This window comes from Marmota marmota, unplaced genomic scaffold (genome assembly GCF_001458135.2).
Source record: "Marmota marmota marmota unplaced genomic scaffold, marMar, whole genome shotgun sequence".
NCBI classification, from domain to species: domain Eukaryota; kingdom Metazoa; phylum Chordata; class Mammalia; order Rodentia; family Sciuridae; genus Marmota; species Marmota marmota.
The window spans coordinates 47,380,518-47,393,288 of record NW_025999968.1 but is presented as its reverse complement, the minus strand read 5'-3'; the positions used below and the strand labels follow the sequence as shown (position 1 = coordinate 47,393,288).

At 38.6% G+C, this 12,771-nt stretch overlaps 1 protein-coding gene across 1 annotated transcript in view; it reads left to right on the top strand.

Annotated features, from left to right (window-relative positions):
• Cyyr1 (cysteine and tyrosine rich 1) overlaps positions 1-7,586 on the top strand; it is a 110,142-nt gene extending 102,556 nt beyond the window's left edge. The window contains exon 4 of the mRNA XM_015478670.2: positions 3,336-7,586. Coding sequence (XP_015334156.1) covers positions 3,336-3,469 — 134 coding nt within the window. The 3' untranslated portion in view covers positions 3,470-7,586. The remainder of the gene's footprint in view (positions 1-3,335) is intronic.
• Positions 7,587-12,771: the final 5,185 nt, after the last annotated feature.

Below are 12,771 nucleotides of genomic sequence, written 5' to 3'. Positions count from 1 at the left end.
GAGGGGAGGGGGGATAGTAGAGGATAGGAAAGGCAGCAGAATACAACAGACACTAGTATGGCAATATGTAAATCAATGGATGTGTAACTGATGTGATTCTGCAATCTGTATATGGGGTAAAAATGGGAGTTCATAACCCACTTGAATCAAAGTGTGAAATATGATATATCAAGAACTATGTAATGTTTTGAACAACCAACAATAAAAAATTTAAAAAAATAAAAAATAAATAAATAAATAAATAAATAAATAAAAAATAAAAATAGTGGTCTGAGTGGGTGAACATACTAAATTCCTCCTCTGAATATTATAGTGTTCCTCCATTATTTTTTGTGTTATAGACAACTACATCTGACATGGCGTAAGTTACCCAACTTATAGCAAAGCATTATATATTGGTTATGAAAGAGTTTCAAAGGCTCTCCACTGCATCCGCACATTTTTTCAAAGATTATTTCAGGTATAAAAAAGAACAAAACCTCTGAAGGTTAATCAAGAAGTCTATAATTGATTAATACCTTGAAAAGTTTATTTCCTAGTAGAACTTATTATCAGTAAGAAAGATAACAAAGTCCACCAGTATACAAGTATCATTGGAAAATATTTTCTAGCAACAGTTATGATAAAAATGCACCATGTTAATTTCATGATGAATCATCCTTAAAATACTAACTTTCAATATTATGTTATTGCTTTATCAAAATTCTGAGGTTATATGTATAAAAGAACACTGTTTCATACCTGAGATGTTCATGTTCAACATGCAGCTGTGGAAACACTAAGGATATCTCACTGAAACATCATCCAGCAGTTTTTATGCAGATGGCCCAGTGCAGACACTTTGTTATGGATACAGCAACACACACCAGGAGTCCAAGACATGGACTGGTATAGAGTCAATTGGCAGGATAAGTCAGAGTATATTCTTAAGCAGGAAGGGGAAAATCCTCAATGTACAGTTTTACTGTCACAGAAAGCTGTGGAATGGGGGTCAAATTGGACTTTACATGAAGGCTGTAGTGTTCCCTTCTTTGATTTGGATAAAGTTTTTCATAAACCTTTTTTATCTAAGTCCTCTTAAGACTTAATGCAGCCAACAAGTCGTAAAGTTCAGAGGGAAAGTGTGCGGTTATTCCACAGTGTTGTAGAAAACACAGCTTAGAGTAGTGCAGGTTGAAGGAGTGTTAGAGACTGAAAACGCCCTCATTGATTTTTTTCCAGAACTGAATCCTCTGCTGAAAGCCCTCAGCCTGCTCAGTGTCCACCAGGGACTTAGCAACCGCCCTCAGGAACATCTCACTTAGTTCTCTGGCTCCTTCTTCCCCTTTCTGTAGGTGACTCAGTCCCGCATCATCATATCCTCCAGCTCTAAGGAGGTCTGTAAATGGTTCCATGATCAAGCACTTGACAAAGAGGCAAGCCAGAGCAATCCAAAAGGAAACATACTGGCAGGAGCCTAGCAGTTGAGGCCCCATGTTTGTCTATCCCTGTTTAGCAGAACATGGCTAAGTTCTTAGTAGAAGGAGCACAATTTAGAAGACACTTAGAAATATATTTATATAGATAGTTGCACTCTAATGTTTAAGGCTTAGCCATTCATTTGCATTATCATGACACAGATCTTGAGACTGAGGCTGCATTCACAGTAACCAATTAAGGCATGTTGATTTCCAAACACAGCCAGGATCTTGAGGATGATTCAGCTTCTGCCATACCTTCAGAATGGCTGCTGAGGGGTTGCTCAGCTGGTGCAGAGTGATTAATTCCTCAAAGAGCTGGATGAAATTCAGCTTAAAGGGGAGTCTCTCTTCTGATCTTGGAGACAGGATTGAGATCACTACAAAATAGACACCCATACGTAGTCATCATAAAGTGTTTTAAGTGTGATTTTAAAACACACATATAAATAAATTCAAGACAATTTTTTCAAATATTTAGAAAATTAAATTCATCATTCCGAAACCTGCTTGTCACATAGAGTAGATAGATTGATAGATCAATGGAGCAATCATACTTCTGCATCTTTTTTCTCACTGTCATCCCTTTTTCCACATACCCAGGCATCCCCTAATCACCTAAGTACTCAAAATGCTTGGCTCATCAGGGCATATATGAATGTTTTCTCCTCATTATCATGAATCCCTTATTATTGTTTGACTGTGAGGGGTCCCCCAGGAGCTCATGTGTGGGACAATGCAAGAAGGTTTAGAAGAGAACTGATTGGGTTATGAGAGCCTTAACCCAATCGATGAATTAATCCCCTTGTAGAGATTAACTGAGTGGTAGCTGAAGGTGGGTAGGGTGCGGCTGGAGGAAGTGGGTCATTGGGAGCGTGCTTTGGGGGTATGTTTTTGTATCTGGCAAGTGGAGTCTCTCTCAACTTTCTGATCATGATGTGAATTGCTTCCCTCTTTCGCCATGATGTTCTGAAGAACATCACCTTGAGCCCTGAAGAACACAGTCTGATGTCTATGGACTGAAACCTCTGAAACTATGAGCCCTCAAATAAACTTTTTCTCCTCTACAGTTGTTTTGCTTGGGTCTTTTAGTCACAGCAGTGGAAAAAGCTGACTAAAACATCTCTTAGGTATGCTCCTAAATCAGTTCACCTTTTCTTCAGTTTTCCTGTGTCCGTGCTGCTTAAAGCATCCTCTTCCTGCCAGGCACAGTGGTGCATGCCTATAATCCCAGCCGCTTCGGAGACAGAGGCAAGAGTATTACAAGTTCAAAGCCAGCCACAGCAAAAGCAAGACACTAAGCAACTCAGTGAGACCCTTGTCTCTAAAAGAAAATACAATAAATAGGACTGGAGACGTGGCTCTGTGGTTGAATGCCCCTGAGTTCAATCCCTGGTACCCCTACCCCCCTTAAAAAGGAATCCTTTTCCCAAAGCATATTCACTAATATATTAAAAAACATCTCTGATAACTCTGCAGTGCACACCATAAAGACACTCGGAGCCTGCCATGATAATGTAGCCACACTCCACAATGTCTTTCCCTATTTCCCCTCCACAGGCATCTTGCTTAAACAACAGTGCTCTCTCCTGCTTCTTTGCTTTGGGTCAAACTTGAATTGTTCCTCATCTTTTTCTCTCTTTGCTCCTCAGCATCATACTTCCCAGGATCTCTCCCTATGCCTCCAATTCTAAACACCTCCACCCATTTGCCACATTTCACAACACTTATCCTTTCACAGTACGTATTTTTGACCTGAAAAAAAAATCTTTTTCAGACAAAAATTATGCTCCCTATCAAAGTATCCAGTCCAGTGGTCCAAGTACGACTCTTGAATACTCTCCAAATGCCTGATGGTCTCTTCCTTTTCTTTTTCAGTGCCACCACCCCCCTATGGTTACGACCACGAGATGGAATACTGTGCAGACATGCCTCCTCCATACTCCCCAACTCCACAGGCCTCAGCACAGCATTCTCCACCCCCTCCTTATCCTGGACATTCACGGAAATAATGTTTCTCCTGGAACAGAATATGTGTCAATCAATGATCTTACCTAGATTAAAATGCCTCTACTCCTAAACAAACAGGAGAGGAGTGCTCTAAGGAATACTTTTATGGGTCAGATACTATTTCTGGCGGACCCTCTGTGCTAAGAGGCACAGGGTTCCCACCCTGATCAGAGCTGATACCCATGTGGATTATTTTGCATGGTTCTTCAGAATCACGTTTTAAGGGATCTGATCCACTTAAGCACATTCAAAGAAGAGGAATGAGGATTGAGAGAACTTCTCATAACTGATGTTTAAAGACTAGATGAAGGAAGTTTCAGTATTGATCCTGTAAAAGAGAAGACTGCAGTAGCACAGGAGAATGGCCCGGACTACATAAGCCAACAGCTTTATTCTATGTAGCTTTAAAGTCAGAACCAGAATTGCTCCTTCTTTCTTTTATTAATATATGTATATTGAGTGTCTGAGGCCTAATATGTGCCTGGCACTGTTTGAGGCACTGGATGGAAGTTACCCGAGGGGACTTTGGTTTTTAGTACAGGCATACCTCATTTTATTGCACTTTTCTTTACTGTGCTTCACAAAAAAATGCATTTTTTACAGAATGGGGGTTTATGGCAAGCCTGCATTGAGTAAGTTCATCAGCACCATTTTTCCAGTAGTATACAGTCACTTCTTGTCTCTGTCTCACATTTTGAGATATTACAATATCTCAAACCTTTTTCATGATCATTGTATCTGTTATGGTGATCTGTGATCAGTCATCTTTGATGTTACTATAGCAGTTGTTTTGATACGCTACAAACTGTGCCCAAGTAGGGCAAGGAGCTTAACAAAGGGTAAATATTGTAATGTTCCAACTGCACTACCAACTGACTGTCCCCGTTGGGACTTCCTATTCCCTAAGATATAAAAAAAGTTGAAATTATGTCAATTAATAACCCTATGTGTTTAACTGAAAGGAGAAGTCACAGATCTCTCCTTTTAAATCATGCACTAGAAATAACCAAGCTCAATGAGAGGCATGTAGAATGCAGAGACAGCTGAAAGCTCAGCCTCTTGCAGTAGTAAACCAAGATGTGAATATAAAAAAAAAACAAATCTTGAAGGAAATTGAAAGTGTTACTCCAGTGAAGATAAGAAAGAAAAGTAGCCTTATTGCTGGTATGGAGGACGTTTTAGTGGGTAAAACTTTATGGATAGAAGATCAAACCAGCCACAACATTTTTTTTTAAGCCAAAGCCTAATCCTCTCATCAATTTGATAAAGGCCAAGAGAGTTGAGCGAGCTGCAGAAGAATAGTTGGAAGTTAGCAGAGCTCAGTACATGAGGTTTAAGGAAAGAAACCATCTCCATAACAAGACAGCACAAGCGAAGCAAGTGCCTATATAGAAGAAGCTGCAGCAAGTTCTCTAGAACACCTAGCTCAGGTAATTCATGAAAAGGCTAAACAGATTTTATTTTTAGTTTTTTAAACAATATATTTTCAATGTCAATGAAACAGCCTTATATTGAAAGAAGATACCATCCAGGACTTTCAGAGCTATTGAGAAGTCAATGTCTGACCTCAGAGCTTCAAAGAACAGGATGATTCAATTTTTTTAAGGGACTAATACGGCTGGTAACTCTAAATGGAAGCCAATGCTCATTTGCCATTCTAAAAATCCTAAATTCCTGAAAGTTATACTGAATATACTGTTCTTGTGCTCTATTCATGGAACAAGAAAGCCTATTTACAACATGGGTTACTGAATATTTTAAGCCCACTATTGAGATCTATTACTCAGAAAAAAAATTCTTTTAAAGAAATTATAGTTTACAGAGGTAGAATCAACTCCTGGTAAAGACGCTGTGACCATTGTTGAAATAAACACAAGGGATTTAGAATAGTACAAAAAATTAGTTGACAAATTAGCATCATTGTTTGAGACGATATACTGTAATTTTGAAAAAAGTTCTAATGTAGATAAAATGCTATCAAACAACATTATATGCTACAGAGAAATCTTTCATGAAAAAGTCAATCTATGTGTCAGACTCTACTTTTGCCTGATTTTAAGAAATTGCAACCTCCTCCCCATCCTTTATTAAACACCACTTTGATCAGTCAGCAGCCACCAAAGTTGAGTTAAAGACCCTCCACCAGCAAAAATATTATGATCCAATGCTGACTGAGATGATCCTTATCATTTTTAGCAATAAAGTATTTTTTAGACATAATGTTATTGCACAGTTAGACTCAGTACAATATGAACCTAACTTTAATAGTCACTGGGAAGCCAAACAATTGTGACTCACTTTATTATGCTATTCATTTTATTGTGGTGGTCTAGAACTGAACCCACAATATCTCCAAGGTATCCTTCTATTTAAAAACAGCATTTAGAGCTTTCTTATTGACAAAACTGTTTTGTAAAGCTTCCTGTTATGAAGACTTCAAAACGAACCTAATATATGATCTAGAAAGGATACCTAAATCAAATGGTAGATAAGCCCATTGGACACCCAAAAGTTCTGCTCATTTTTTTTTAATGCAAGTGAGTTTCTATGGTTTTAAAAATAAAAGCAACAATTGATTCTTACTTATTTACTTTGAGAGTTAAAAACCAGTTGATACAAGCCAAACACTCTTCAATGTCAGCTGCCACCTCCTGAAAAATCATCTGACTGGTCAGTGGATTTATGAGGTTTTTCCAATGATGAAAGAGAAATTGTATCAAGTTCTACAGGCAATAAAAGCTTCACTTTAAAGTAAAAGATAAGAAGGCAAATATTCCTATAGATTTTACATCAGTAAAATCTCAGAACTTAACCATGAAAACATACAATAGATTAACAAAAATAAAAGGGGAAAATACAATTTGGTTTGCCTTCTGTGGGAGTCCATTTAAATGTAACTGAGACAAATTTATATTCCTCTTTTGTAAAACTATGGTTATCTATTCTCTTGAAAAAGTTATATAGCAAATGAAAAAGGATAAGATATTGATATCACATGGTTGCCTTTTACCAAAATGTAAATTTTATGAAGTGCCTACCTTTAGATGTAAAAGCACTTAATAAATAATTCAAATGTGCCATATTTGGCTGGAAGTGACCTTAACATTTATATTTTATATGGATCCTTTCATATATTTAAAATTGTACACTGAACTTTGGGGATAGATGATAGGACTTTTGTGTCACTATACAATTAAACCTAAAATGCTTAATCCACTATCATCACCAATGTTTGGTGAAATCCTAAAATGTTGTTAAGAATTTTGCTAAATAAAACGATCAAAGGAAATTCCTTAAGGTATAAATTATAGTATCTGTACTTATAGTTAGGAAACTTAGTAGTTAATATAAGTGGTTATATAATATACATTCAAATATCTATACTAGAAATACATTTATCTGGCCTAATATAGCCTGCTTGTGAGGTCTAAAGGCTAAATTTGTTTTAAATCACTTGCCTGATTTTTAGGCACAGTTGATTTTCTTAGTCATGAACATGCACAGTATTCAAGAGTTCCAGTCTATCCTATTGAAAGATTCCCTGACTCACTATAGTATTTAGCACAATGTTAACAGCACATATGATTTAATTTATTTTTTCCTCTGCAAGTGTGATCAGATCCAATTACACTGCAGCTATGAAACTGAATGTGCCAGGGTCTCCACAATTTTGAGAATGTTGATTGCAAATACACTGTATATTCCTGAAGAAAACATGCAGAGGAAAGACCATTGGAAATTGATTTTCATCATCTCTGCCATCAACAGGTGTTGACTGGCTACATCTTATGTTCTACAAGTCCCGCCCACAGAAGCCCTTTCATTCCATACCATCTATCCTGTGTTTATGCCCTCCTTAAGGGATACAAACCTATATTCCTACAATAGATGAGTATTTTTACTACTTGTGTTTAGTGTAACAGTATCACAATTGTGCACATTATAGACTTTTGAACTTCAATGACTATTTTCACAGATGATGCAACTTCAAGGGGAAACAGGAAGTGACGTGAAAGCTTTAAATTATAGTGATTTACAAACTAACATATTTGCTGTGGCCAAACTGTTTACAATAAGCAATAAAATGAAAGAACCCATTATAACAAGGGTTATATTTTAGTTGTCTCGAGTCCATTTTTTTCACACACACACACACACACACACACACACTCACACACACACATAAACACACACACCCGCCCCATTCCTACTCACCCTCATTGTTCTGTACAGGAAATAAAGGTTAGAGCCAGACAGACTTTTTTTTTAATCCTATCTCCTGCTTCTGTGATTTGAAGCAGTTGACTTCATCTCTCTAAGGTTCAACTTTCTGCTCTGGAAAATGTAAGTAATATTATGGGCCTCATCAGGTTTTGTGAAAATTGTATGAATATATGCAAAATTATAAGTATAGTGCCTGACTCTTGGAAAATGTTCTACAAACATGAACTAAAAATAAATTAGTGAAAAATCGGTATAATGAGAACAGCCTCTAGAACTGTGCTAACCAACACAGTAGTTGCCAACTACATATAATCATATAAATTAAAATTAATTGAATGTAAATTGGGTGAAAATTTCATTTCTTGGTCTGGAGATGTAGCTCAGTGGGAAAGCACTTGCCTAGCATGCCTGAGTTCCTGTGTTCCATCCCTAGCACACATATACATCCCCCCCCCCCAAAAAAAAATTCTCTTCTTTAGTCCCACTAACCCCATTGCAATTGATGCCTAGTCTCATGTGGCTGGTGACTACCATATTGGTTAATGGTGCCCAGAAAAGCCTATGTAAAATGCAAAGAGGTAATGCTGTGGTGTGGCTCTGTGGCAGAGCTGGCCTAGAATATGCAAGGTCATGGGAATCCCCAGTATCCCAAGAGGAAAAAAAAAAAACAAAGCAATGAGGTAGCAGGAAGAAGAAGCCTCTCCAATCACCTCCTCCAGCAGAACCTATGGACTTTGTCAGTTGTTTGCGATGCCCTCTAGTAACATAAGAAGATATTGACATGAAAGCAAGGTATGACCTGCATGAGGACCCATGAGCTACTTCTTATGTTCTACAAGTCCTGCCCACAGAAGCCCTTTCACTCCATGTAAAGAACTTAATAAATAATTCAAATGTGCCGTATTTGGCTGGAAGTCACCATCTCTCCTCTCTCTAGGGCTAGACTGGGAAAGCCATTGCAAGGGCTAAAGGACTCATGATAGAAGAGAGACCTTGGAGTTGCTGCTGGAGCTAGTCAGACATTCTTTTCAGCTCTCAGAGCCATCATTCGAGAGTACAGGACAACACTCACCTTCCTGAGGTGCAGTCCTACAATGTTCCCTTCTGTTTTTTCTTTTTTTTTTTAATAATCTTGTTCTTACACTAAATGAAGTAAAACTCACCACATATCCCTTTCATTCCCAACTTGTGCTTGTTTAGCCAAATTCATTTTGCTAACTCCTGGCTGTAGGTGAGGTAGGGTTTAGCACTCATTGGATGATATATACAAACCATCAAATAGCAACCCTGGGCACTATTGTTTTTTAACTTCATCAAACAACCTAAGACCAGAACACCAAAGTCACGAGATCACTTCTCTAAGCAGGCTTTTAAAGGCTACCAAATTCTCCATCAGAAACTTCTAGGAATGAGCAAAATTTACTTTCTACTCACTGATCCCAGCTGCAAAGGGTAAAGCTGAACTTGTGTAAGGTCAGTGTTTTTCCTGTAAACCTCACTATATCATATATTTCACTTCACACTGTCAGTACCTCTAGAGAAGGAGAGTGACATCAGTAACTTTGAAAAGATCTGCAGGTGATTCTGATTGCCCCCCACCTCTGCCCCCTCCTCTTATCTCTAAATGTAAAGGAAAGAGCCAGACTTGAGAGCAGGAGACACTGGTCTCTCTCATCACTCTCGTCTTCTAACCATATGTTCTGAGTCAAGTAACTGGATTTCCAGAATATCTACTTCTTCCAAAATATGTGAATAACACTACCCTTGCCAGGTTGTTGCAATTATTATAGACAATATATGTAAGACATCTGTCACAAAGACCATTTGAGTTGGTGACTCAGATGCAAATGTATATATGTATTCTTTTTCCAATATTTGTGCCCCACCCAAAGCCTTATTACCTCTGTAATCAGTTGTTATTATTCATGGCTATGTAACAGTCCCTCAAAACTCCTTGGCTTGAAACAATATTTACTTTCTCAGTTTCTATAGAGCTGAACCCTGGAAATAGCTTCTCAGGATCTCAGGGACTCTCCCAGGTTACAGTCCCATGCAGACTTGTTGATGAGATTCAGTTCCTTGAAGGCTTTTGGACTAAAGACCCTTTTCAACTCTTCATTGGCAATTAGCCTGAGGCCACCTTCTATTTCCTGCCATATGGGCCTCTCCATGGGGGCATCTCAAAACATGGCAATTTGCTTCCCCAGAGCAATTGAGCCAACAAGAAGAGACATACAGTGAGAAAATCCTCATAAAAGACAGTGCTAGCAAGACAGGCGTCCCAGACTTTAAAAACCTAATCTTGGAAGTGACATCCCACCACTTTTGCCATATTGGTTCCTTAGAATCAGGGCATAAGAGAGATTAATAACACAAGGGAGCAGAAACTAAAAGTCAAAGAGCTCCAGGAGCTATCTTGCAGTCAGCATACCAGAGCCCAGATTTCATCACAGTCTCCTCGATCCATGGTTTGGAGTTTAAGCAGTGTAAACATAATACTTCCCTCTAACAAGAACAAACCAACTCAGCAGCTGCAAGAGTCCCAGGCTCTGCCTGGCTGTGATCAAATTGCTTTTATTGAACTGACAAAAGAGGACTGGAGCTGGCAGCATTCAAAGGCCACACTAACTAGATAAGGCTGCATTCCTGAGGAATATTAAAAGGAGACACTCAGGTTTGTGTTTCTCATAAACTTCATTTATGAGCTGCACATCACATTTGGCAGAGAAGGAAATACACCACATACCACATATCTTTATGGACAAGTGTTCACACAGTCCCGGTTCTAACCTTTGTTTCAACTTTGTTCCAAGATATTTAATCTCCACTGAGAAAAGAATTCCAAGACAAGTTTCCAGATGAGTGTTCAGTGGCCCAAGTTGCTACCTAACCTAATCCTGAATATCTTTGCTAAAAATGGAGACACAATATATCCAAGGAAATGTTTGGAGCAGCAGAAACATGTGTTAGAAAGGTTCAGCTTCACTGGACTCATGAAGAAACATTGGTCAAAACATTGTTCCCAGACTCTCTTTTCTTCTGCTTCTCTTCTCCTCTTCTAACCCAGTCATGAGTAATTTTGGAGTTTGTGCCACCTGCCATTTCTAAGTGTGAGAAAGAGGCAGAGGCGTCATTTTCTGAATCACGTTTGGCTGCGGATGATAAAATGAATAAGAGATCTAGCACTGTTTCCATGACCTGAAAGACAGATCAATTATTTTTTTACTGACTAAAATCCAAAGACAACCAGGTGATCTGATTCCTCATTTCTGTATCTTATTAACAGTTGATGTCTTGTTTATCACACAGGGTGTGGGTCATTTTCTCTGGGTTTGTCTAGAAGGATTAGATATTCAGAATTCAGCTTCCAGTTTGCATGTGAAAAAGCATATGAAGACTTGAGCCCCTCCCCACCATGGGGCAGGGCATGTTAAGCTCATTCCCCTCCCAGTTTTTCTGGGGGTAAAAATGCCTCTAGCTTATTCTACAGAAGCTGTCCTCTTCTGTACAGACCTAGCAAAAGGGAGAGGACTTTATTAACTTCTCCCTTGAAAATTGTTTCCCACCTCTTTCCTTTTTTTTTTTGCACCTGTTTTGTGCCCCTCACAACCTTGGCCCAGATTTGTTTGAACAACTGTCTCCCACTTAAGACTATAAGGTCTTTGAGAGCAGGGACTGTCTCTTAGATATTTGTAGTCCAGGTGGGTACTTACATATTTGACTCATGAAACTAATGGCTGAATATGTAGTCAGCAAATAATAGTTGACATTTAGAAATGTTAAGAATACTGGGGATATAGCTTTGCAGTAGAGAGAGGGCTTGCCTAACATGCATGCCACCCTGGGTTTAATCCCTAGCACTAAAAAAGAAATTGTTGAGAGGAAATAAGATTATAGTGTACATTCTAAGTGGGGGCTAGAATCCAAGAATCCAAGGTGTGGATCAAGGAACTAGACAAAGGGCTGGAATTTGGGAGTTTTTCATTGATGATCTGTGTCAGTCCAGAGACTGGTGAATTTGGGTGTTAAACTCGGTTTTAATTGCATCCATTTCTAAAATGCACATGCTAATCCATACTGACTCATACAGTGGGAACAAACCAAAAAGCCAGTATGGGAGAGGCACTTCACGATTCTCCAAATTAAAATGGAGCTGCTCCTTTTTTATATAAAAAGATTTGCCTTATAAATCACATTTCCATGGATTCTAATATAATTTTAACGTCACAGGCAATGTCCAAAAGATTCACTAAAAGTGTTTTTACTATGATAAGATGACACAGCTTTTGTAGTGCCATTTCTTCTGGGTGTCTTGAACAACTACTGAATATTCTGAAATGAAACAAAACTGGCTGGAAATGGGTACCAAATGGCAGCCAGTTTTTGAGCTGTGGTTGTTAAATATCTAGGGAGCATAGTGGTGCATTTATCCAAGTTCTGAAAAGCAGCAACAGCCCGGTGAAAAGATTGATTCCCCGTAGAATCATCCCTAGAAATGTATTACCTTAAATAGCAATAATAACAAGTTTTGCATGTCTGTGTGCGTAGCACTGTTTTGAGGCCCTCTGTGTTTAATTTACATTTGATTCTCTCCCAACTCCCAACGATAGTGGCAGGTACTATCATTGTCCCCATTTTACAGAATTAGAAGTTGTAAATGTGATGCTCAGTAGTCCAAATTTTTTTCCTCTCAGAAAGAATAAACTTTTAATGCTGCAAAGAAAAAGCCCAGATCTGCCCTTTATTTGCACGTGCTACCTGTGACAACCTTCAGGTTGGTCATGGAGGATGCTTTTGCCTGGTTTGAGTTCCAAGCAGATGGTTTGAACAGTCTTAAGGCTCACATCTTTCACCTTGTTCTTCTGTTGCCATTTTTCTTTTAGCCTCCACAGGCTCCAGTTCCTAGGTACACAGTGGACAAGACAGAGAGGGAAAGGGCTCTTTTACCTCTGAAACAGCACCTGGTCCCAGCAGATACCTTCCTTAGATTACATCCGGTATCGACATTCACTTGCATGTTAAAAACCACTATGAACTTTCTGTGAGTGGTTTATATTTCCTTTCTGTGAATGAAAGAATC